The sequence below is a fragment of the Alexandromys fortis genome, unplaced genomic scaffold (genome assembly GCF_014885135.2).
Source record: "Alexandromys fortis isolate MF-2015 unplaced genomic scaffold, M_Fortis_MF-2015_v1.1 scaffold_58, whole genome shotgun sequence".
Taxonomy (NCBI): domain Eukaryota; kingdom Metazoa; phylum Chordata; class Mammalia; order Rodentia; family Cricetidae; genus Alexandromys; species Alexandromys fortis.
The window spans coordinates 7,441,050-7,467,624 of NW_026067940.1; the positions used below are offsets into that span (position 1 = coordinate 7,441,050).

Here is a 26,575-nt window from a genome sequence, read left to right on the forward strand (position 1 = left end):
GCTGAACATAGCGGACAATGAGGACTACTGAGACCTCAAGAACAATGGCAATGGGTTTTTGATCCTACTGCACGTATTGGCTTTGTCGGAGCCTAGGCAGTTTGGATGCTCACCTTACTAGACCTGGATGGAGGTGGGTGGTACTTGGACTTCCCACAGGGCAGGGAACCCTGATTGCTCTTTGGGCTGACAAAGGAGGGGGACTTGGGTAGGGGAGGGGGAGGGAAAGGGGAGGCGGAGGTGGGGAAGAGACAGAAATCTTTAATAAATAAATTTAAAAAAAAAAACTACTGCCTTGGGAATTTGGGAAAGAAATGAAGCAAGTAAGAATCGGATGACCCTTAACATGTGTGCCAGGAAAAACAAATGCACTCAATTTTAGGTGGTTTTTCCTTCTATGGAGAAGGAATGTGCAAGCCAATCCTGTGGATCCTAGCTTGCTGCGGTTTGTGTGCTGTCAGGTTAGAAGTACAGTATCTTCCTGCTTGGAGTTTTCTATTGAGTTTAAGGTCTTTTGGAGTCTCTGAATATTTATATCCTTTTCTTTGTCTCATCATAGTGTACATCATAATTTCCTTAGTAATAATCCAATGGAGTGTTTGCCTGCAAATATCTGAGAAAGCATTGTCTACCTAACCACAGTTGCTAGGGAGGATGTGGCTCTCAGGCCTCCTTTTGGGACCAATTGAAAAGTCAAAGGCTATAACCCATTTTCCCTCTACACGATTACCTTTACTGGGCTATAGAAAGGGCTCGTTTCATTTCATTAAAACTCTTTGAGTAATCTGACCATAATTGGTTATCTGATTTGCTAGGTTAAATAATGGGCTGTAATTGAGTCTGTGTCATTTGCAGAGGCTGTGCTGCTCTTGCCTTTGCTGCACCTCCCATCTCCTTCTGTTTTTCAATTAACCTTCCTTCCTCTTTTCTTTACAGAGTAAAGAAGTTGGCCAGCAGCTCCAAGATGATTTGATGAAGGTCCTGAACGAGCTTTATTCGGTAAATCAGATCGGCTGCCTGGCTTTGTGATCATAGAGAGAAGCAGCATTTGAAAGTTTGCAGCCATAATAATGTCAACAACAGAACTCAGTTGAGGCTGAGGACAGTGCACATTCCCTATTGGGGGTGACCCCACCCATATATTTTTCCACACTCAATTTTTTTCTAAACCAAATGAGCCAAAAATATTTTTTCCAGTTGTGCAATCTTATTGTGACTTCATCTGGGGCACCACTGAAAGAGAGCAGTGAAGGGCTAGGTTACCAGCACAGCTGTCACCCTTACCAACAAGCTAGGAACCCCAAACTTCATGGCAAAGAATGTAACCTACATTGCACTACTTCTTGTTGGAAAACATGTATAGTCTTAAGTTATGCATCAGATCTTATATTCATTGTGGTTTGAGTTAGAGAAGATTCTGTAAAGGGAAGCACAGATTCCTAACGTCTGCAATGTGAAGTACTGTTTCAGGCCAAGAAAGTATTGCAAAAACACAGCAGAGAGGTAAGCTATGGACTTGGAAGAAACAGCGAGTCTACTTCAAACTCTCTCAGACTGCAGTCTCATAGGCAGATATATGCTATGTTCCCCAGGAAGGCTGGTGGTTATTTTGTCTCAGTTATGTTTTATTAGTTATATTGAAAACATGCACCCACCAAGGAAGTTCCTGTTGTCATAAAAGGAATGCTTCAGTTGTACAACTTGAAGCTTTTATAGACCCTTTCCAAAGTTTGATTGTATCAACACTGCGTCTAATTTTCCAGAGTTGCCCTACTCTTTTGGAAGGTGAAAATGATTTTCTGTTTGCTTCTGCCTCACTCCCTCTTACCCCTTCCTTGCTTCACCCCCTTCCTTCACAGGATGGGCAGGCAGTGGTAACATGCGTCACAAGCATTTGAGATCAGAGAATTCCACATTCTTGTTCCAAAAGCCTAGGTGTGGCCATTATGTCATGGCAACTGTTGGTAAATAGAGCAGAGTGGTCATCTTATTTGCCTCCAGTGATGCTCCAATTGTTTTGAATTTCTACTCTGTGACTCTTATACTCTGAAACCAAATAATAGCTGGTACCTTTTGTACCCCAAGTTTTCATTTCTCTCAAATGAAGTTAATACTTTTTAAAAATAGAAGCATGACATTGTGAGCCATTTTCAAACTGAATGAATTTCCTGAACCTTATCTTTTCATTGCTGTAATTCTCTTTATATTTAGAGCATCTCAAAGGTACCAAGAAGAGCTGAGACTTGCTTCCCTAGAGAATTCTCTAGGACAAGTGACAAGTTATTATAGGACTCCTTTTCCTTTCCCAATACAAAGCTTCTTGGGCCTTTGCTATTTGCTGCTGTTGCTCAGGAGTCAAGCAGCAAACCTCAGACCAGCTCAGACCCAGCATACTACGTTTGCAGTGAGGCAGCGGAGGAAGAACTAACTTAGTTTACCCGGTGTTGTAGATCACTTCATAAGCTTTGATTTAAAAAGCAAGTCATAGTGTATAAATTGTGCTGGAATGAGAAAGAAAACTGTGGAGCTTGCTGGTTTGTCTGATAAAGGACAAGCTGGGAGACCTTACCCCACTCCCTACTTACTTATTTTTAAAAGATGTTTTGTGTGTGCATTAGGGACCATTCTTGGAAGTTGATTCTCTCCTGCCACCTTGTGGGATCTGGGTATCAAACTCAGGTCATTAGGCCTCTACCTAGTCAGTTAAGACTTCTACGATTAGTCTGCAGATCAATATTGGCTAGTTGCTTTTGTGACCACCATGTGCCTTCAGTTAATACAGAGCATAAGGCCTTCTCATTGGCATTCACATGCAGATTTAGTGAGTGTGCTCCCCCCTGCTTTTCCGTGAATTGGTATACTTGTCATTTGTCTAAGTCCCAAATAGGACTTAGATATTTACCTCTAAATAAAAAGAGAAAAATAGAAGAGGACACCAAGAAGTTCCAGAGAGGGCCAAACAGTCTGGTACAATGAGTCTTAAGCAGAGTGATCGCCTCTCCCCCACCCCCACAAAATGGAATGTGTAGTGATGTCTGCTGATGTTTTCAGTTGTCACATCTGAAGGGTTGATAGCCTAGTAACATCTAAAAAGTAGGGGTCAAGTATGTTGCTAACATCCTACAATGTACAGAACAGTTTACCACAATAATTATCCAGCTCCAAATGTCAATAGTATCAAGACTGAGAAACCTGGGCGTGCTGGCTATAGACCACTAACTTAGACCCCCAAGGTTCTCTCCTGTCCAGACTATGAGCTGCATACATGTAGAGGGATACCGCCCACTGCAAAAGTCAGCATGATGATGAGAGTTGATGTGAAGATTGTGGGTTTTCCATCCTACTCTTGCCCAGAAGCAGCAGCAAACACCATATTCTGATACCTGCATGCCATGTGGCTGTCAGTGATCAAGGAATTCATACTTCCAAAATATCAAACTATAGTTAAGAGTCAAGTGAGCTTGAAGATTCTGTACAGGTCACTAGAAAAGTTGCAGGATGGAATTAAGAATTGTTGCTTATGTAGGATAAGATTAGTTTAGGGCTGATCTGAAAAAAGGCCTGAGATTAGGGTGACTGTCCATCCCCTTTTGCTTGTTAGCCTCGTGCTCATAAGAGAGAATCAGATGTGGTCAGACAACTATCATTCAGCATTTGAGAAGCAGAGGCAGGTGGATCTGTTGAGTTCGAGGTTAAACTGATCTATCTACACAGTGAGTTCCAGGCCAGCCAGAGCTACACAGTTTCCTGGGACGTATTTTTAGTGCTGAATTGGTAGTCTTGAGGAAAGCAGGATGTTAGTCACCCTGCATGAGATAGCGGTTTCCTCAAGTAGGAAGTTGATACTACTGCATGCTGGCTTTGGAAAGCTATTTGCTTTACATAAACTTTTTAGGTGTTAGGAAAAGAACAGGGAGAGTTTCTTCCAAGAGCATTTCCCTTATTTGCTCTGTGTAAGAAAGCTCTCTGCTTTCACTGATCATGTCAACAACAGAAATTATTTGTGACTCATGTGTCACTGGAAAAGAGATCCAGTTATTAAGAAACCCTCTCTTTTTCTCAGTGCTCTTCTTGCAGCTGCCCTAACACCCCTGAATACTCATCTGAGGGGACCAGTTGCTCAAAGGTTGATAATCTAAGTGCTTTCAAACCTTGTTGACCCAAGGGGTAGAGCCCAGGTAGTTCTAAATAAAGATGCCTCTGAACAAGAGATTAAGAACCCAACCAAGTAGCCAGCTGTTCCCCTGCACCTTCCTCTTCTGTTTGAAGGGGCTTTGATTTCCCTGACTTAGCATTTGGTGCCAGGGGGAGTTTTCCCACAGCTGTTCTTCAGAGAGCAGTCCCAGTGATTCTTGTGCATATGTATGCTGGTCCGTTATCCCCCCCCCCCTCCATCACAATGAGCTGGCTAGCTTGTAAGCCACGGTAAAATGGTTTTCATTTTCTTTCTGATGTTGTAGGAATGCCTTTGAAGTCAGAGCTCAGTGTTTCCCAAAGAACTCTGGGATTGTCTGCCTCAACTGTACAGAAAGGCTGTGTCTGGAAAATCCCATGAAGGCCCCACAGGAAAGAGTGTATATGGAGGCAGGGAAGCCATATGGATTGGCTATGAAGAGCCAAGGAAATGCTAACGAGGGGAGGGAGAGGAGAAGAGAAGAGATAGCGGGACTGTCTTTACTCCAGAGGTGTTAGGCTTATGTACTATCCCTGAATCCCTGAGTACGTCTCCTTGACTTGGTGCAGCAGCTGGTTGAAGAGCTGCTTTAAATTGAAAGTCAGCACCTGTTCCCTTGAAACATTGTCAGCTAGTAGTCCCCAGATACTGTTTGTCTGTTTGACCCTATCATTAGGCTCTAGGGACACAAAGACAAGAGAGAGTGCTAAATTCAAGGCGTTTCATTTTCATGTTGGGAGAGAGAGGAAGCAGCAAGCAAAATGAGGTAATGCCTTTACAGATCTGGTCAAGCTCCTTGGAGAAGTACAGGAATTAAATCTTAATTGCCAGTTGCCAAGAACTCTTCAGTTTTTCACCCTATATTCTCCCTAACTCCCTTCACTGACTGAGGACTTAATTTATGGTGCTGTATCTTTTCCATTCTCATTCATCTCTCTGGGGCTCTTATTGATAAACTTTTCAGCCCTTTTTTTTCTCTCTAATACTGTGTTTCCTGCAAATTGCCTATCTTGATCTTGCTTATCCTAGAAAACATTAGGAACTTGTGTGTGTGTGTGTGGTGGTGGTGGTGGTGGTGGGGTGCTTTAGAGACAGAGTTTCTCTATGTAGCCCTGGCTGTTCAGGAACTCTCTCTGTAGACCAGGCTTGAGGCCAGGGATCCACTGCCTCTGCCTACCGAATGCTGAGACTAAAGGCATATGCCAACACACTAGGCTGCCTGCTCGTATTTTAAAGTGAGGCATTTTATATGACATTTCCCAACTATGGAAGAGAAAGCAAAGAAAAAAGTCATGCTATCTTTGAGAATTCAGTTTCTTAGCTTGGATAATGTTTTATTTTCTTTCAATGAGAGGTTTCTTTACATTCTTTGAGGGCAAAGAACAATATAAGCTGGTGTTTTATTCATTGTTATCTGGTACGAGAATTCTTTGAGTGTTCTGATCTCTCATGTTCATTTGCCATGTTTCCTCCTTATCCTGTACTTCATAAAATAAAAATTCAATATTTTAAAAATTACTTTTAACACTGGGCATTGGTGGTACATGCATTTAATCCCGGAACTTGGAAGGCAGAAGAAGGTGGATTTCTGTGAGTTTGAGGCCAGCCTGGTCTGCAAAATGAATTCCAGGACAGCCAGGCCTACAAAGAGTTTCTTTCTCGAAACCACCCACCACCAACACACAAACTACTGTTATAATGCTTTACTCTAGTGATTAAATTCCTTAATTACATTCAAGTGAAAAAAGGAAAAAGCTCCTCATCTGTCCTTCCTCAGCCAGGAAAGCAGATGCCTTTCTTACCTCCTAACAGGAAAAGTTGTGATCTAGTCAGATCCTTCCAAGAAAAGCCTCTTTAATTCCATTGGTTGTTGGTATTCAGAGTATAGGCAGAGTAGAGCTTCCAGGAAATGTCAGTTTGGAGTAAGGTGAATATTTAAATTACTCTGTATCTAAAATGAGACATAATTGAGACTGCATTGCACCTCTTTGTTATTCCTTATTGCATCTCCATGTGATCCTAAGTACATCCACAAGGTCCCATCTTTCCCCAGCCTCAGCACCACTGACATTCTAAAACAGACACTTTATGGACTCTCCATGTATCCTGTCTCTAGCTACTAGCAACCTCTAAGTTTCTAAAGTCAAAAATATTTCCAGACATTGCCAGTTGTTCCCTGGGGTCTACGCAGCCCCTGATTGAGGCACTGCTCTCAGTTGAGCAGTTCTCCCTTTGGAATTTCCTCAGCTGTCCTTTGTCTTGCCTCCCAGCTAGTTCAGCTTCATTTCTATGCAAAAGGCTGTCACTTAGTAGGTAAGATGTGGACTTTGGAGTTAGACAGACCTAGGTTTGAATTCTGACTGCCATTTACTAGTTGTAAGACTTTGGGTGCCGTAGGTAATGTCATTGAGACCTACTTCCTTAATCATTAAAAGTAGATATACCAACATGTCTTTCATAGCGTTATCATGAGGATTAAGTCAAGTGGCACACATAAAACTGCTGGTAAACAGTGTGCACTGAATGCTAGAGATTATTGCAAATATTGAGTAGTGAGTTTCTGTTGTCAGCCACACAAGAGTACACCCTACTCCTAGACTTTCTATTTCTCCTCTTCAAATAAACTTCATGGCATCAAAGTTTCAGCACTCAAGAATTTCCAATTGCTCGATTTGTTATCAAGTGTTTTAATTTGGAAGCTGCCTGTGTGGAAACAGAAATTTCATGCAGAGTAGGGTCAGCCCCTGTGTGACTAGAAGTAATATATTTGGGAGCACTGAAAATTACCTGAGATTCAATCTTCCTGGCCTTCTTGCTAAAAAATCATATTTAACTCCTGGACAATAGCTCTTTTGGAAAATTTGAAAATTACATCCTCCTTCACCCTCCATTTTTTTTAAGGCAAGGTTTCTGTGTATAGTGTTGGCTGTCCTGGAGCTTGCTATGTGGACTAGGCTGGCTTGAACTGACTGAAATCTTTCTGTACTACTTCTGGAGTGCAGGAATTAAAGACATGTGCCACCACACCTGGCCCTATGGCCTTCCTTTTATATAACTTTGTGCTTGTGGCCAATCCCAGTTACACGTATATGAAATTTCTTCTTTCCTGCCTCTTACCTGAATTGTACAGTCTACAGCCTTCACTGGACATTGTCTGGGGTGTAGGATTGTTACATGAATGAAACTAACAGGGTGGGACATGGGGGGTCACTTGGTACAAAGCCAAAAATATATTAACTGCTCAGCAAGTAGCAGTTGCTATTGATGTATTTCTGTGAGAGCAAGTGTGTAATGGAGATAAAGCAGACCAGAACTTTTGAAACATTTTCTTCTTCCTTGCTTTCTATTTGAAAGTTATAAAAATATAGACTACACCTTTGGTCATGTTGCCTTTTGAGGTGTTCTTATTTCTTGTTTTACTTAGCATTATAAGGTGACTTAGCAATAGAAATTACTGAGCCAATATAAAGGTCATGCTTACAGATAATGATGAATAAAAGTAAAAAATGATAAAATTAATATGAAATCATTGTAATAGCATAGTCTAAACTTACATGTAGTCCTTAATATACATGTGCTGAACCAGACATTTCTGGATTTTCCCCATAGAAGAATGTGAATATTGCTTCATATAGGATAGGTCTGGCTGAGTCTATTAGTCTGTAAAATAGAGTTGACGCCATTGGCTTGACCTCTGGGTGGGAAATGTCTTGCAGGTCATGAAAACATATCACATGTACAATGCCGACAGTATCAGTGCTCAGAGCAAACTAAAGGAAGCAGAGAAACAAGAAGAGAAGCAAATTGGTAAATCAGTGAAGCAAGAGGACCGGCAAACTCCACGCTCCCCTGATTCCACTGCCAATGTCCGCATTGAGGATAAACATGTCCGAAGGAGCTCGGTGAAGAAGATTGAGAAGATGAAGGAGAAGGTATATGTGCTCTGGCAACTGTAGAGACAGAAAGGGGTGCCCAGAAGGCAAGATTGGTAGTAATTTTCAAGTAGGTATCATGAAGAGCTAAACAAAGTAGCTCTGGGTTCCTTTAGTGCCTACTGACCAGAGTCCTTCTGTGTCTTGCCATGAGTCCTGGCTATTGGAAAAACCTAAGCATATGAACTCCCAGACTTTACCTTCAAGTATATTGACAGGAATCAGTAGTCACTTTTCTCAGCTCATTTTCCAAATCAGGTGAAATGTCTTATTGCTTTGAGAAACAGGGGAGACTGTGGTGCTTGTGTTTCGGTTTAGATACCAGTGTTCAGGGGGAGAAGTAGAAGGTACCCTCTCCAGGATGACAGCAAGGATGGAGAATAGTATGTGAAGATAGACTCAAACCACATTCATCTCATTAGTCAGACTTAGAGTTCAGCTTAAAGCAGATGTACACAGGGAGTAGCAGCAAGTGGAGGCTCTTGATGTCCTGTCCTTCATCTCTCACATAACGTTTTCAACCTCTTTTTAAAAATGGGTCAGCAAGATGGCTCATCAGGTAAGTGCATTTTTCACTAAGCCTGACAACCCAAGTTCAATCCCAGGAACCCACAGGATAGGAAAGAGATGGCTCCTACAAGTTGCCCTCCAATTTCCATAAAAACACAAAGGCCTGTATGCATTTAAACACACACACACACACACACACACCACTTCACATGAAATAAGTAAACATTTTTAATTTTTTTAATTAAAAAAAACCTAAAAGTGAACGTATGTTTTCTTTTCAGCGACAAGCCAAGTACACAGAGAATAAGCTGAAAGCCATTAAAGCCCGGAATGAGTACTTACTGGCTTTGGAGGCAACCAATGCTTCTGTCTTCAAGTACTACATCCATGACCTGTCTGATATTATTGATGTAAGTACTAAAGCTGGGGTGGGAGCATCTGGATGTCTGATGTAAGCGCATCACCTTTACACAGCGGATCATGCCACCATCTTCAAATTGTTCTCAAAAAGGCTGAGATGGCTAAACACAGAAAGAGGGAACTAGTGACTACATTTCTGAAACGAGGCAGGATGAGCTTCACACTGCTATTTTCATGCCGCACAGCATTCGTGAGAGAAAAGCAACCATCTGTAGCTATTGACTGACACCCAGAGAGTTTAGTGATTTATCCAGAGTTAGTAAAAGGATGGGACAAAATTGAAACCAAATTCTGATTCCTAAACCCATGTTCATGACTGCTGTGCTCTTCTGTTTATCAAAAACTAGTCTCTTACATCAGACTGTCAGAAGCTTGTGGAAAGCAGCAACAAGAGGAGTTAAAATGCCATGCTTATAGTTACATATCCACTCCTGTTTCCTGGTGTTTTCCCATCTCATTGTCACATCACCCTTACTGTCTTAATCTGTCATCCAGAGAGTTAAGAGACATGCTTGCCCAAGGTTATGGGTTTGCGCTGTGCTGCAGATTAGTGCCCTGTCTAGAAAACATCCAGATGCTACTGATACTCTGCCCTGTTCTCTTTTGAGATGTGCCGCAAAAATGAAAGAGAGAGAGAAGAGGATTAGTTTGCATGTATGTTTTGTAGGCAACCATTTGTCTTTGACCTCCTGGGTTAGTCTTTGCTTTGGTTTCTTATTGCTTCTGCTCAATCTCTGTGTCCTAAAATGTCTCTCACATGCAGACTGCAGTCTGGCCCAATTCCTGGGCAAGCTTTATATGAAACTATATAAGCATACCCTTTCTCATGCCTCCTTCCAACCGCCAAAGTGGGTCTAGAGCCAGCAGATTGAGCATCAGCCGTCCAGTCTTAGGACACCAGCAGTATCCGTTCTGAGACCTGCTGTTTGCCTTAGGTTCTTGGCAACAGCAGCTGAGCTTGCAAGATTCTGGTCCAAATTGCACATGACCTTGGTTTCTTCATAAGTACACCTGCTGTGCTTTACATCATGTGGGGAATCTGGGCTCAGATTCACTATTGTATAATTAGTTAGCACATCTTAGGCTTGCTGCTCAACTATTCTGGAACTCTGCTCTATTTCCTACTCCTCTACCCCTAGTAAAATAAAGACCTGGACAGTTGAAATCTGCCCTATATCAGGGTTGATGGGAACGTCTCTAAAATACAGCCTGCTTTCCTTTCAGCAGGGAGTTTTGATCAGCAGGTTTTGGCCTCCTAACGCCTTAGATATCATCGTCTCAGCTGGAAAGTGGAGCCTTGGTCTCTGTTCAGGCTCCTTTGTTCTCTCTGCTTGTTGATGCCAATCTGAACACTGTCCTTCAGTGGAGGTCAAAACCCTAAACCAGTCCTTTTATTCTTCTGCTTCACTGTTGGTGGAGACCCATTCTCAGCATGAGGAAGACAGTCACTTTTTATGCTCACTTTCTGCTGTTTACCCCACATTTGGTAAAATAAATAAGATTTAAAAATTAGACCAGACAGGGTATTGTACCCCTTTTACTGGGTTGTCCTCTTTCTTTTGTCTCTAGAGGATATGTGTACCAGTTTCAATAAATTGCTTACTTCAGGAGAAAAGAGGCTTTTGCTGTATGAATTACAACCTTTGTAACAAGTAGGCACTTCATCAAGCATGGGCAGATGTCTTACAAACCATATAAGAAGCAAACTGTTCTGTACTTTTTTCCCTCAAAATAAAAAAGTAGCCCGCTGAGAGCCTAACTTTGATAGGTTGTGATTTGAAGAGCGTTGGAAAAGAAGACAGCCTTTGTAGTGTTTATTTGACAGGCATGGGTGTAGGGGTGGTGAACAAGTCCAGGGTGGCAGCATTCCAGGCCGTGAGCAAATTTGTTCTTGTTTGGGTTGTATTTTGACTGTATCTTATTTTATTTTTTGTTTGGTATTTTATTTTTGTAGAACGAAGGTTACTATTTTTGTTCTTGGGGATTTTTTTGTTTTTGTTTTGTTTTATAGAGACAGGGTTTCTCTGAGTAGCATTGACTGTCCTGGAACTTGCTTTGTAGACCAGGCTGGCCTTCAACTCACAGAGATCAACCTATCTCTGCTTCCCAAAAAGCCGATACCACTACTATTCTCCATAATCACTTAGTTCATTTATTGGCAAGGTGTGTTCAGCATCAACGTTATAAATAGAATGTAACTGTTTTCACCTAAGACATAGTCAGTCACACACTCTAGTTTTCTCAAACCATGATCCTTTAAGGGAGCAATAAAATCATTTTTGTACGTTTAACTTATTTTAAATGATTAAACTAGACTAGAGTAGAAAATATCAGATCATATCACAATATTATATGTCTTAAGATCTTTTTTTGAAATTTTTATGTTAGATTGTGTGTGTGTGTGTGCTTATGCATGCATGTATGTATGTGTGTGTGATGCATTTCTTACTGTGACTGTGAGGTTAAGGTTAAAATGATGGTCACTGTATGTCTCTTTTTAGATAGAAAAGGACAGGAATCAAGACTTACTTTACCTTAAATAGTAATATGTAGCTTAGCACATAGTTCATTAAAGTGGGAAAAATGGTCTCCTAAGTCAAGATTTGCTTTTTAATTTTATCTTTTTAATGTTCTTTACATGTGTAATTTACATTTAATGATGAACTAAGTTGATTGTTTGGTTTGATTGTTACAGTTTGAAGAGTTTTTGACAAATTTACATATTCTTGTAACCTGTATTTTTTTTTTTTATCAAGAAGTACCATTAGCCACCATGGCAGTACACACCTGGAATCTCAGCACTTGGGTGGTGGAAGCATTAAGGTCATTAAGGGCAGTCTAGGCTCTGAGACTATTTCACAACAAGGAGACAGACAATATGAAAGATACATTCTCATTACTTCAAAAGTTCTTCTTTCTTAACTTCACGGCAACCACTGTTCCAACTCTTTCATCCCTAAGTTAATGTTAACTGTTGGAGAATGACATAAAGCTAGGATTATACAGAATATAATATATATAATATATTATTTTATTTGCTTATTATTTGAGTGTGAAGATGTACATACCACAGTGTATGTGTGGAGGCAAGGAGACAACTTTGTGGATTCATTTTTCTCTTTCCACTTCCACCTTTATGTGGCGTTTTTCATTTCTGTTGCTTTGATAAAATACCTTAACAAAAAGCAACTTCAGGAAGAAAACATTTATTTAGTTACAGTCCCAAGTTATAGTTCATAATTTTGGGGAAGTCAAGGCAGGACTCAAATAGCTAGTCATATAACATCCTTAGTCGAGATAATAAATGTTCTTGTCTGCACCTGCCTGCCACCTGCCTGCTGTTTGCTTACTTGCTTGCTTTCAGTTAGTTTTCTTCTCTCGTTTACAGTTTGGAGCTCTATAGAGGGAATTGGTCCTGCCTGCCATATAGGCTGGGTCTTTTTCCATAAGTTAACACTCAAAGCAGCCCTCCACAGACATCTCTGTAGACCAAGTTGATCTAGATAATTTCTTGTTAAGACTCTTCCCAGATAACTTAGGTTACATCAGCTAGACGATTAAAACAAACCAGGACACATGGGCTCTAGGGATTGATCTCATGTCATCAAGCTTGTATAGCAAGAGTCTCTACCCTCTGAGCCATCTTGCTGGCTCCAGAATGTAGTTTTTTTTTCCACCCAGGATTTTTTTTTAGCACCATCCACATTGTTTGCATCTATCAATAGTTTCTTTCCTTTTCATGCTGTTCTGTGCAATTAAAAGTACCCAAACTGTTCTGTAGCAAAAAAACCAAGAGTGAGTAAGGAACCTGGGTGTGTTGGCATCATGATCTCAATGGTATCCAGAAGTTGCTTCAAGACATGGGATTTGTGTCATTCCAGTCCATTGCCGCACGTGTCATGTGCCACCATTCTACCTTTTTTCTACGAGTTTAACTCAACCTGTACTTAAGGCACTGAACATAAATAAAAAGTACACAGCTTTGTCATCATGGGTAGCTGAATGTTGTGAGGGCCAGGTACCTGGATAGAAAGTCTGTGATGCCATCCATATACACCCAAATTGGACATGAAAGAACTTGGTTTTCCCACTATGATGTTTTATTGAAGGCCGTTGTTTTTCTCTTCCATATGAACTTGAAGGGGGATATAGAACACTCATTTGTCTTTTCTAGGTCTTCTCTAGATTCTCTGAGGGAGAATAGCAGCTGATGAAGGGATAATGAACTGTGGACTAAAGTTCACAGATTGGGACGGTCTGTTACTCAATTTTATAAAAAAAATTTATTTCTCCTGAGAATTTTTATTGCACTTGTGTAACACAGAAAGGCCAAGGGAACCTAGCATGGCCATGGGACTCATCAAAATCAAAATGGAAAGCATGCTATGTTTCCAGTATAAACAAAATTGTGTGTTCTCTCTACTCATTGGGATTATCCTGGGAAATATTTATATCTCATTTACTCAGCCTTGTCAGATACGGCTTCTTTGTCGAGGGCTTAGTTTTACCCCTATAAATATGTAGATGGTCAGCGTTCTGTCCACACTTCCTAGGCTAACTGAGGGCATGACAGAACCAGAGGGCACATTCTAAGTTTGATCCTAACTAACTGGCACAGAAAAGCAAAAGCTAAAGGATGGTCATCCAGAGGCAGAGCCCCAGCATAGGAAAACTCCCTGAAAGTCTTAGATTATAGACAGCAAAGCATGTGGGTCAGTACTCAGCCCATCTAGATGATCTCTTGAGAGGCTAGAGTCTTTGCCTGTGCTGTCTGTCAGTCAGCTTTATTGAATGTCTTCTATGAATAAGACCTTATAGGAAAAATTGTAAACAAAAGAAAGATACTAAAAAAACCTGCATTCTGATTGGGGTAATATGAAATGACTGGCCTCAGAATGTGTACTAGGGTCATATGAGGATGAATGCATTTGGGTGTTAGTGGACCAGGAATGCAGGGCTGGCTGGCTGGCTTCCCAGGGGCCAAATTTAATTTGGATCTTAAAAGTTGAGTCTATTTCCAGAAGGCGAAAGTAAAGGGTAACGTTTCAGGTAAAGAACTACTAGAAACTGAAATCCATAGATGGGGGGATGCTGGTGATTGGTGTTAGTTTTGAGTACACACAGTACCAACATATGTGTGAAATGTATTATCCATTTGCCGCACAACCATCAACAAAGCAGGTATTACCCCCATTTTCGGCCAAGAGGGATAAACTTGCTTTCTAGGTTAGAGGCCTATGTTTTTTAACACTTTGTCCTATTTGTCCAGTTTGTCACTGGAATTTGGCAGAAGAGGCTGAGGTGGGCATAAAGAGAGGTGACGTTGAGTAGATAGACTACACACATTGTAGTTTTGTGATGTGGGATTCCCCTCTGTATGCTATGGGTATGTTTTATTACCATTGGTTAATAAAGAAGCCGCTTAGTTTTTGTTGCTAATGCTGAGTCAGGAAGCTTGCTCTTAAAGGAACTGTGCCTCTGCTCGCTGCCAGTAAACAGAGCCCATTCGAGAAAATGCTGCTACTAAGAAGCCGGACTTAAGTGTGTTCTTTTGTGTCTAGACTTCCTTCCCAAGTTCTCTCAGTTTTTGTGTGGATGTAGGTGCCCCACACTGGTACCATTTTGTAAGCGGAGACTATGCTTGCTTTTCCGACTGCCCAGACCCAAATAATCACACAAAAACTATATTTATTACAAAACTGTTTGGCCAATTGCTTAGGTGTCTTTCTAGCTAGCTCTTACATCTTAAATTAACTCATTTCTATTAATCTATGTATTACCACTAGGCTGTGGCTTACCAGTACTGACATGTTACTCCTTTGGCAGCTAAGTGGCATCTCCTTGACTCTTTCATATCTCTGTTCAGATTTCCCACCTGGCTTTATTCTGCCCTGCCATATGCCAGATAGCTTTTTTATTAAGCAATGGTAATAAAACATACTCATTACAGAGGGGAATGCCACATCAGTTTTGATTTTGTTTTTTGTTTTTTTTTTCCCATTTTAATTTTGGTCAAGTTATATTGCTTCACTGAGTTTTTGTCTTCCCTTGTATGGAAAGCTAAGATAATACAGACTTCAGTGGGAGTAGTTATAAAGATTAAGATGAAGACTGTATAAAACACTTAGTTGACTGTCTGAGACTTGAACATCTTTAGTGGGTAGAAGCATTCTTTACATGTACAAACTGAAGGTGAATTTACCTTAGGCAGGCAAGGATAAGTGATTGAAGTTCTTCAGTGGGGGCATGATAAAGTCACATTTTATGACACTGAGCAAACAATACTGTTGTAAAATAAGGTGTGGATTAGGATACAGATAGTAAAAATGGAGAAAGTGAAGTTTCCAGAAATATCCCTATCTCCTCCTAATTTTCCCTTAGTCCCCCACCACACACTGTTGGCAGTGTTACACTATTAAGTATAGAGTTCATCCTAGGGACTACAGAGAGCTAGGCAAGAGGATTTACAGGTTCAAAGGCCTGATTAGTTCAACAGCATCTCCTAGAGGAGGAAGGGACCCTGCACGTGCAGTCTCCCAATCAGCCGCCTTTGTCTAGATTCCTTTTGCTCTTCCTCCAACTGAATTTAATGTTTTCCCATCCTCTGGCTGTAGTTATGCTGTCGCTGCTGTTACTCTGCTAAAGCCAAGCACCTGCCAGAGTCTGTTGGCACTGCACCAGTGCTCAGCTCGATGTGTGCTCCATTGCTGATATTCTTGTCAGATGCCAGGAAGGAGGCGGTCTGTCACATGTTTTTTCTTCCCCAATAGTGGCTGTTCCTGAAGTGATCATGATGAGAAGGAAATGCTAGGGAAATTAATTTGATGCTTATTGATGCAGTGAAATTACAATCAAGCAGATGGCCTTACCCTATCCAGTGATTTTTCTCTGACATTTCCTCTCAGGATCTGGACATCAAAGCTGTGTAAATAATAGAGGTGATAATTGATGGCCAAGGAATTTAGATCTCTGGGTCTGAAGGGGTAGGGAATGTTGTCATAGTGTTAGAGAATGCCATTGAAAAGAGCCTTGATGATTATGTTTAATCCAACAATTTTTCAGGTTTTTTTTCTTAAGAACTTATTCTTCAAACCAGACCACACATAGAATCCCAGTTTATTAAACTGAAACGGGATCAGAGCTGTCTCAGTTGAAATAAAGATAAAAAGGCCTCCAGGCCAACTAAGTAGCCCTCCTCTCCCCTTCTCAAAGGTAACCTGAGTGCTGACCCTGAACTTCAGAGCTGTGATCTATAGCTCGAAAACCACTGACTGTCAAGGAAACAGGTCTAGGGGTAGGAGTAGCTTTTCCAAGGTTGTTTGATTCTGCCTCTACTATTTTGGTTTTTTCCTTTGTATGTATGTATGCTAACATATGTAAAGGTTCATACACATATAAGAGGGGCCAGAGGATAACATCAAGTATTATTCTTTCTCAACACAGTGTACCATGTTCTGGTTTTGATTATTTTGTTGTTGTTGTTGTTGTTGTTGTTGTTGTTGTTGTTGGTGGTGGTGGTGGTGGTGGTGGTGGTGGTGGTGTGTGTAATGAATATGTGCACATGAGTACAGGTACCCATGTGAGTCCAAAAGAGGGTGTTAGATCTCCTGAATCTGGAGTTACACGCATTTATGAGCTTTAGACATGAGTACTAGGAGCCAAACTCAGGTCTTTTGTAAGAGAAGTAAGCACTCTTAACTACACAACCATCTCTCAAGCCCTGACCTTGTTTTTTGAGACAAATTCTCAAAGGTTCATCTTAGCCAGCTAACCATCAAGCCGCTTTCTTCAGCTAGCTCATCAGTGCTAAGATTACAGATACCTCTCCAGCTCTTTCATGTAGGTTTGTGATCAAACATAAATCCTCTTATTTGTACCACAAGGACTTTGGTAATTGAGCTATCCCTCTAGCTCTGGTTTTTGTTGTTTGTTTAAAGACAGAAACTAGCTTTGAATTGACTGTGTAACTGAAAATTGAGGATGACCTTGAACTTCTGTTCCATCTCTGCCGCTTTCCCCTCCTGAATGTTTGAGGTTACAGGCCTATACCGCCACTCTCAGTTTATGCAGTGCTGGGGATCAAACCTAAGTCTTCTTGCATGCTAGACAAAGCATTTTCCAGTTGACTACATTCCCCAACCCCTGCAGTTGCCTCTTTCATAGCATTTTCTTCTTTTCATTTTTGTTGTTGAAAATCAGAAACATCATTAGAATTTCCCCAGTACCACTTACTTTAGAACTTTTTGGTGTAGCTTTCTTCAGTTCAGTCCTGTCCCAGAGCACTGAACGTTGACGTCATGACCGCATCAACCTTCCATTCCCTCCTTCCCATGCCTACCTAGAGTTGAGTGTATGTGAATTTGCTACTAAGGCAGCCACTCTAAACTTTTGACTTCTTAGTGCTGCATTGGCCTGTCAAGCTTGTTGTGTAGTGGCTTCTAACCATAACAGCCCTCAAGGAGCCATGACAGGCTGCATTACTATTGTTGAAATTTGTCATCATGACATCCCCAGACAAACCAGAAAATAGAACCGAATTCTTTAACTCTTGGCAATTCTTATGTTTATGCAATAGCATTTGTCCTTGGGTTCTTACAGATCTTCTTTCTAACCACCTCAGTGCCCTACATGGTATGCCTAACCTCTGACCTAAAAGGCCAAAACTAAGAAATCTTACCCAGGTCTTGGAAGTCATATCAGTTTCCTTCCTATTGCAGCCAGTCAGTCACTTTGATATGGTCAAATCTGCCCCCAGAGACTTCTTCCCTTTCTGTCAGGCCTTGGAATAGCTGAGATATACTTATTTGCCTTCTCCTTCCCACAGCAGTGTTGTGACCTAGGCTACCATGCTAGCCTGAACCGGGCCCTGCGCACTTTCTTGTCTGCTGAATTAAATCTGGAACAATCGAAACATGAGGGTCTGGATGCTATCGAAAATGCAGTAGAAAACTTAGATGCCACCAGTGACAAACAGCGACTCATGGAGATGTACAACAATGTTTTCTGTCCCCCTATGAAATTTGAATTCCAGCCCCACATGGGAGATATGGTAAGACCTTTCCCTGTCCTGCACATTTCCCCAACGGGACTTGAATGTACTAGATGTATGTATAGTTTGTATTACATATAGACCACATCCAAAGGAGAGGGGCTTCCTGTCAGGTAAGTTGCACTCTATTCTTTCAGATCCTGCAGTATATCCTTTTGATTTTGACTGATGTGCTTATCCCTGAGCCTAGACTTATGTTCCATCTAAGTGGACTGGCCGAAGCTGTATAGTGGATAGTCTCCCAGAGGGTAGTCCACAGTCCCAAGTAACTGTGTACCAGAAACCTGACGGGGAGTGCCCAGGGAATGAAGAAAAGCACAGATACATGGTCTGAAAAGCAAGAGTCACATAAGTTGTGATAACTCTGATGGAGGATCCAACTATAAAATAAACCAGGACCTCAGCATGTTTATTATATAGAGCACAAGAAGAGGAGTTAGCTGATATTGGTAGGTATCAATAGGTTAACAATCTCAGGCTGTGACCATCCTAGATATGGAAGCTTCAATTGTTAGCTTTTGCACACATTGATCAGTTGATCATTGATCATAAACACTTTTTCTTGCACACACTGTCAACATTCACACTCAGACCAGAGGAAGGCTTTGCTAGTACAAAGTCTAGCCAGCATGGGGAAGACTTTGCTGTTCTCACGGGTCTGAGGCATTGATCCTTGACATGGCTAAGCACATGCCAACAATACACATTCATTCAGGACTTCATCCACTTTTTACAAATTCACTCAAAGCTTCCTCAGTTTTCCACAGTAGTGAGACCTAGAGGACTAGATAAGAAGAGGCCACTCAAATCAGCAGTGTGCTCTTGCCATGCACAGTGCTTCCCTTGGGATTAGCAGCTGGACTCTTTAGGAAACCCTGCTCTAGCCTGACAGCAATGGTGATTATATATATATATATATATATATCTCCAGACGATTAACTCTCATAGACAAGCCATGATGAAGTGACATCTCTGTCTTAGATATAAAATGTGAGGTAGTTTCTCTCCTTTTCTTCTTGGGGAAAACCAAGCTTCTTACAGTTTGTTTTGCATTGCTGTGGCTGAGGAGATGTCAGCATCTAAACAGATGGGGGAGGTATATTACCAACCTCCAGGAAGTTCTATTTTTCACCTGCCTTGAATTCTGTTCAAATTTGTCTTCTCTAGCTGCCACTGAGATTCCTTCCCAAAATGAGTGGAACCTAGGACTAACTGAATGGACTGGTGTATTTTCTGGTGTTCTCTGAGTTCTTTTCTGAGCCAAACAGCTTGTCTCCATAAAGGGAAATCCAGATGATGGGTACTCAGGCCCCCTCCTTCCCCTGTCAGAACCACATTTCCATACTCTAAAGCACAGCTGGAATGCATTACCTTGCATCCTGGCTGAAGATCACTGGCAAAGCATGCATCAGCAACTTTGCTGCTCTTCAGCAAAACAGGCTTGGAGATAATTTTTTCTCTTAATTCTCCCATGGTAGGCCTGGGTGACTTTAAAAACTGATAATTAATTCTTTTGCCCTGTATATTGTACAACTGATCAGTGACTTGACCAGAAAAAGGGCTAAAACTTCACAAGATTTCACATTTTGGCTTAGAAATGAAAAGTCATCCTTGGGCCCCACTGCCAGTCTTTCTGAATTATTGTGGGTTGTATGAGGCAGAAGGAAGGAGCTGCCTGGAAGTCCTTAAAATAGGGCCAAAGTTCAGGTGGCATTTTAACTGGAAGCTCTGAAATAGGCAATATCAGTGTTCTTGGGCCGTAGCACATGAGCTGATGTCAGCTGCTCTCAGATGCACTAGGAATTGGTGCACCCAGAGGTCTGAGGGACACTGGATGCCTGACTGGTGACATCAGACAGTCAGAGACAGAAATTTCATTCTTGGCACTAACCCAACTGGCCACCAAGCTTTTCTCCATTATGTCTGCTTATCCAAAAGCCGTCGTGAAATCAGCTCTAAATTTTGGGCCAGCCTCTCAGCTGAAGAAGAGGTCAAATCAGTTGGAATCTTAAATACCAGTGAAGAAAAAGGTCTATTTCTGGTCCCCAACACTTGAAGAGAAGTTTTATTTTTTGAGTAAGAGAATGGTTTACAAATATATGAATATACTCACTCTTTGCTGAGGGTGAAGGAGCCCAATTCTATTCAGATGTTTCTCTTCTGATAAGAGCTAAAGGACACTGCCTCTACATGGCGTTGTACCCTCCATCTCCCAGTCTTCTGCCTCTCATCACTCATCCAGGGGATTAGATTACACATGCCATAGCCTTACCTTTATCAAGGGTCAACTGTTCCTTCACAGAAGATAAAGTTGGTTGGTAATTCACTGGGGTTTGGAGTGCAGGGGATCTCATACCTAGTAGGCTATAATGATAGCTATTTAGAGGACATCAAGTTCCATCTGATCTCATGCCCTCTGGAATCCTCTAGCATAGCCCATGAACGTGTCCCATATTCACATGAACTCTTTCCCATTGAGTCAAAGCTCTCGTGCATGGCCCAGATTTATAAACATACTGAGTTCCAACAGCAGCAAGTTAACTTCCTGGACCACTTCTCTCCTGCTTTTTAACTCTAGTGTGTGAAGTGGGAGGAGGGAAGCACCAGAGAGGTGACTACTTGGACCTTTGGCCAAGAACTCTTCATTATGCCAAAGCATTGGGTTTCTGGACCAGAGGTTGCCTGCAGCACTCTTTTTCTAGCCGCCTCAGAATTCCATAGAGCTGGAGACCCTGCTAGACTGTAGACCCCTGACAACCACTTGCCTGCCTATCGATTCCAAAGAGAGAAATGGGGACTTTCCAAACAGATCTCCCTTCCTGTTTCTTTCTGTATTGTTTGCTCTAGAAGTTCACACACATTGTCTTTGGATTTTGTTTGCATGTAGAAACTGCAAGTTGTCTAGTAGTTGGGATACAAAACAGTGTGAATCTTTTCATGAGCAATAGTGAGAACTCTGGATTCCTCAAAAAACCTGTGTCCTCTTTCTGACCTGTGTTGCTTTTTCTGACAGGCCTCTCAGCTCTGTGCCCAGCAGCCTGTCCAGAGTGAGCTGGTGCAGAGATGCCAGCAACTGCAGTCTCGCTTATCCACTTTGAAGATTGAGAACGAAGAGGTGTGTTTCCTTCCTAGCAGCTCAGAGCCACTGTTTGCTTGTTGAACTACTTGTGGCTGTCCATCAGGGGCAGGTGGAGGGAGCATGCAGAGAATGTCCGGGCTATTGCAAAGATTTCCTGGCCACATGGAAGGTTGGGCTTTCCCCGCTGCTGCATCCTGCCCTTGAAATCCAGGAAGTTGTTCGTACATTGCCAAAGGTTGTGCTCTATTTTGAGCTTTTACAAAATGCTCCTCTCCACTACACATTTAATCAAAGTAGCACTTGGCCACTGTACCAACAAAATCAAATTTCTGAAATGACCCCCCTCATGACTGGCTTTCCCCAGCATTTCAAAAAGAAACCATTGACTTTGACACTTCAGACATCTCTAATATCTTAAAAGAGGATGACTTTTTTCTTTCTAAATAAAGCATATTTTCTTTTAATAAGTAGTTTAAGGCAATTTGATCAGTAATCTAACTTTTTGTTGAGAGCAGATGGCTTCTTACCGTGTATCCGTAAGTCTTAATTTTACTAGGAAGGAATAGTTTTGGATCAGTTAGTTTGCCAATAGGGAAACAAATTCATTGATTGGTTGAAGGACTCTAGGAACACTGAAGGACTAGACTTATCGCATATTTTAGCTAGTTCTGGTATGATGGCCATATTGGTTTGTAATTATTTTGTTTTTTTTTCTTTGTATCTCTATTATAATAAAATAGTATTAAATCTTAAAAGTGAACTTTGGGGTTGGAGAGATGGTTGAGTGGTTAAAAGCACTGGATGTTTTTGCAGAGGACCCAGGCTTGGCTTCTAGGCACCTGCAAGGTGGGTCATAACCATCCATAACTTTAATTCCTGCAGCTCCAACATCCTCTTCTGGCCTCCACAGGCACCAAGCCGCAAGACATATACACGCATACTGGCAAAACATCCTTACACTTACAATATGTCTTTTTGATAAAAGTAAACATTATATAAAAGAACTGAGTTAGGTACATAGAAAAGGAGTAGGGTGTTCAGGTGTTTGCCGGAGAGAGCAGCATGCTGGAGCAGAGTTCCTGTGGTGTTCATCACTCAGCACTGTCAAGTGAGAAGTGGAACTGTCCTTCCCTACCCATCTTGAGAAGCATACTTCCTCTCAAGCATTTCCTAGTTGTTGCATCACCTGCTATTTTATAGACTGTCTCTCATGATATTTTTGGTGATTATGATTATAGGTGAAAAAAACAATGGAGGCTACCCTGCAGACCATTCAAGACATCGTGACTGTTGAGGATTTTGATGTGTCTGACTGCTTCCAGTACAGCAATTCTATGGAGTCTGTCAAATCAACGGTCTCAGAAACTTTCATGAGCAAGCCCAGCATTGCTAAAAGGAGAGCTAACCAGCAAGAGACGGAGCAGTTTTATTTCACGGTAAGGGTACTCATTCACTTTAAAGGGACGTGAGTAGAGACTGTGACACCTAAGGGAGCTTTGGAAATCAAGAGTTTTTGTCAACTGTCTAAAAAGCAAGCTTTGAATACATCAGATTTAAATCTGGCATACTTGCTCACCATCTCTACACTTAAAGCAAATGCATTTACAAAATGTATATATCTACCAGGGACCTCAAAGAAAGGGGTGCTCCTAAATTAACTACTAAGAAAAAGAAAGTAAACTTTAACCAGATAGTATGCTTTTATTTGAAAGTAGTCCTTGCAGTCACAGAAGAGCATAACAATGGGCTTAGCTTCTTGGTTTTTGAGAACTATATTTAAATATCTTTGCCAATATGTATCTTAATTTAAAAGTCATATAACTTTCATTATTAGGACTTTTTTGCAATATTGGCAATTATCAAGAATTCTAAAGCAGTATATTTTACCCATTGTTCTCAAGTCTCCTTTTAGATAGGTGTGTGTGTGTGTGTGTGTGTGTGTGTGTGTGTGTTAATAGTTCTTTGAAAGGTTGCTAGCTGGTCTTCTATGCTGCTTCTTAATAATTAAGTTATCTTGAACTTGCCAAGTAGGACCTATTGCTTGCACTAAAATTTATTTCCTTATCTTTTAAAGTCCAAGAAAGGAAAAAATGACTTTGCAGTTGTAAGAAGAAGCATGGCCATTGAAAATGCACCCTGGCCAAATGAGAGGGCCTCACTTGCCTTCCGTCGTGAAGCACACTCAGCATGGAGCAAATTATGTTTTTCTTCCAGCTAGGACAATTTGCTTAATTTTTCTTTGAACATTGTCCTTTTTTCTTTAAGAGCACTAATATGATTGATTGGTGTTTTTGTAAGTCTGGTTCAATTAGTTAAGCAGCAAATCTCTGGTGGTTTTGTTGTTTTAAATCCCAGTGAAGACTTTCGAAAGGGTATTATTCAAGAGTATTGTTCTAAAACAACTGAATTTTTTGTTACATAAAAAGCTTAAGTGATTTTATTTTTAAAACTGAAAACATATAACACATTTTACTGCAAAAACATTTTAAAACATGGTCATTATATAAAACTTAAATGAAAAGGAAGAAAATAAATACATATGAGCATGTATTTAAAATTATATTTATAAAAGGAGGCACCTTTGTATTTATTGTATTGTAAGTTTAAGTCATTTGGTTATATATTCTAGTTGTTTTGGGGCTTTTGTTTGTTTCTTGGTGGAACTTTCATATCTGCTAGGCAACAGCTGCACCACTAAGCTCTGTGTCTGACCCATATTATATTTTCTAAGCATATGCAAATCTATACAGAGAGATAGAATGACGCATTGCCTAGTTCATGGTGCTCAGTAACTGCTATTCATTTTACCATCATCATTATTAATCCATTCATCAATCATTCTTAAATTACTCACTGGTTATTTGCCATGTATTTACTATATCCTAGATTTTATGCCACTAGTTGGAATGTTTAGAGTATAAGAGAAAGAAGATAATGAAGGATTAGGCATATACAGAGAGAACTTTGATTTTGACTTCATATATTTCTAACCAGTTTCTTAAAGGCATGAATATGTGTGAGCAGCAACAGAGAATGGTGCTAGGGGAAGCATCACACAAACTGACTTTTGTGCTTGGTTTTTAATATGAGTACGTCAAACAGGATTGTGAAGGAGACCAGAAATTATTACTAAATTTATTATTAAAAATATTTTCAATTCAGTTTTTATTACCTGGGAATACCATACATGTATTTGCATTTGTATTTCCATACATACAATGTATTTGACCATTTCCCCATTCAACTCCTCCAGTCAAGAAATTTGGAGGATGCCAGTTGGTAGTGGTGCACAGCTTTAATCTCAGCACTCAGGAGGCAGAGGCAGGCAGATCTCTGTGAGTTTGAGGCCATCCTGGTCTACAGAGCAAGTTCCAGGACAGCCAGGGCTACACAAAGAAACCCTGTCTTGAAAAACTAAAATGAGGGGGGAAAAAAGAAAAATTTTAGGAGCTTAGGAGCTAGGGGGACAGCTTAGTCTGTAAAGTGCATGCCACACAAGCATGAAGACCTAAGTTTGAACTCATGTAAAAGAAACCAGCTAATTTCTTAGCTGGGGAACAAAAACAGGAAGATGGATCCCTGGCTCTTACTAGCCAGCCAGTCTAGTGAATTGTTGAACTCCAGGTTCAGTGAGAGTTCTTGCCTCAAAAAATAAAGTAGAGAGCAATTGAGGAAGATGCTGTGACTAACACTGTAGACCAGGCTGGCCTTGAACTCACAGAGATCTGCCTGTCTCTGCCTCCTGAGTACTGGGATCAAAGCTGTGCACCACCACCGCCCAGCCAGAATTACTTTTTGACTTAAATGAATCTGTACTATATATATTCAGAAGTTGATATCTGGTCCCAAACAAGAAGGCTGATGAGATGCCTCAGCGCTTCTAAGAACTCACACTGGTCTTGGAGAAGACCACATCCAGGCGCTCACAACTGCCCATAACTCTAGATCCTCCCTGGCCTCTATGGACACCAGCACTCACATGTCCACACAAAGATACATAATTAAAATGAAATTTTTTAAAAAAGAAATAACTTTATTCAAACTGATGGCCTCTAAAATCCTGCCTAACTGTTCCCCTTTTATCTCAATACAGTGGGGTCCTGTAGCCCATTTCCTGACTTTGGTGACCATGGTACTCCTTGTCAAATTATTGTGCACATTGCTTTGACTATTAGAAATTAGTTTTGGTTTATCTAGTAACAAATTTGCATGAATTCATTATTTTCGTGACCAGATCTGAAATATGTCAGGTAATTTATCTTCTGATAGCAGCATTTTTGGTGGTGTTTGTGAAGTAGATAAACTGAGGGGCTGTCTATGCTTGTCAAGCCATGCAAAAAAATCAGAGAGGCACATTTGGAAGTTCCCTGCTTTTGGAAAGTTGTAAAGAGATCCCTCGTTACGGCTTGACTCCTAGGTAGTGTTTTTAGGGACCATGTAGGCTTTTGAGATAGTTTTCTGACTGCTTATAACTGTCATCAGATTAATTTGCCCATGTGATATCAATTAGAAAATTGAAGTATGCCTTACAAAGGTCAATTGCTAGCAAAGTCTGTAGAAAACTAAAATTTTAAACTTGAAGCAGTTTTTAAATATTATCTAACCCAATCTTTTCATTTGAAAGCTTTGGAAAAAATGGACAAACAAATACAGGGGGATGATAGCTTAAACAAGGCCTTCATCAGTGGCCGAACCCAGAACTCAGGTCAGCTGCTCGTCACGGGCTTTCCTTGTGTGCCCTGCTCCCTTATTATAAGAAGGGAAGTCTTTTCTGACCTCCTGTCTTTGTGTTTGTCACTTATCTTCTGTAGTACATCATCCCTCAGTGTCGTCTTCTTTTTCTTGTTGCATTATAAAAAGACTCAGCTATTTCAAAGAAAACTAAGGAGAAAGTAGAGCCTTACCTTACCCCAATGCATACTTTTCCTCCTGTCTGCCATGGAGTGAAACTAGATTATTTTGTCCTTTCGGAGATTTTGTGTGCATAGGCAACCGATGATGTATCAGCAAGTGCCCCTTAACACAATAAATGACACTGGAAATTGTAATAAATGGGGACTTAGTAGTTAAGAGTGCCTGCCTAGCATGTATGACACTGAGTTCCGTCTTCAGCTCTGCAAGAGAGATGTTATGAAGTAAATGTAATGAACAGAATTGTACCACTTTCACTGTCTTCCACTTTACTTTGATAACATTTCGAACATTATTCATGTTAGTCTAAAATGATTTGTCCCACATCACACACAGATCCCTTTCCAATAGCTGTACAAAACTCCATTTTATAGTTACATCATCTTTATTTTACCAGTTCTGTGCTGTGAGTAGAAGTCCTCTCTGGTTGACCAAGCATCATCAAAGCCTTAGAAAGCTAGAGTTTCTCCTAAATATTTATTTTTAAACCAAACATCCTA

General features: G+C 40.8%; 1 protein-coding gene across 5 annotated transcripts in view; it reads left to right on the forward strand.

Annotated features, from left to right (window-relative positions):
- Positions 1–26,575, forward strand: part of Srgap2 (SLIT-ROBO Rho GTPase activating protein 2) — a 218,809-nt gene that overhangs the window by 145,391 nt on the left and 46,843 nt on the right. For 4 of the 5 annotated variants that reach the window (XM_050147588.1, XM_050147591.1, XM_050147593.1 and 1 more), the window contains exons 5-10: positions 937–999; positions 7,891–8,106; positions 8,898–9,026; positions 17,861–18,085; positions 21,099–21,200; positions 22,403–22,600. In XM_050147588.1, coding sequence (XP_050003545.1) covers positions 937–999; positions 7,891–8,106; positions 8,898–9,026; positions 17,861–18,085; positions 21,099–21,200; positions 22,403–22,600 — 933 coding nt within the window. The remainder of the gene's footprint in view (positions 1–936; positions 1,000–7,890; positions 8,107–8,897; positions 9,027–17,860; positions 18,086–21,098; positions 21,201–22,402; positions 22,601–26,575) is intronic. The other variant, XM_050147590.1, reaches the window with a different exon arrangement.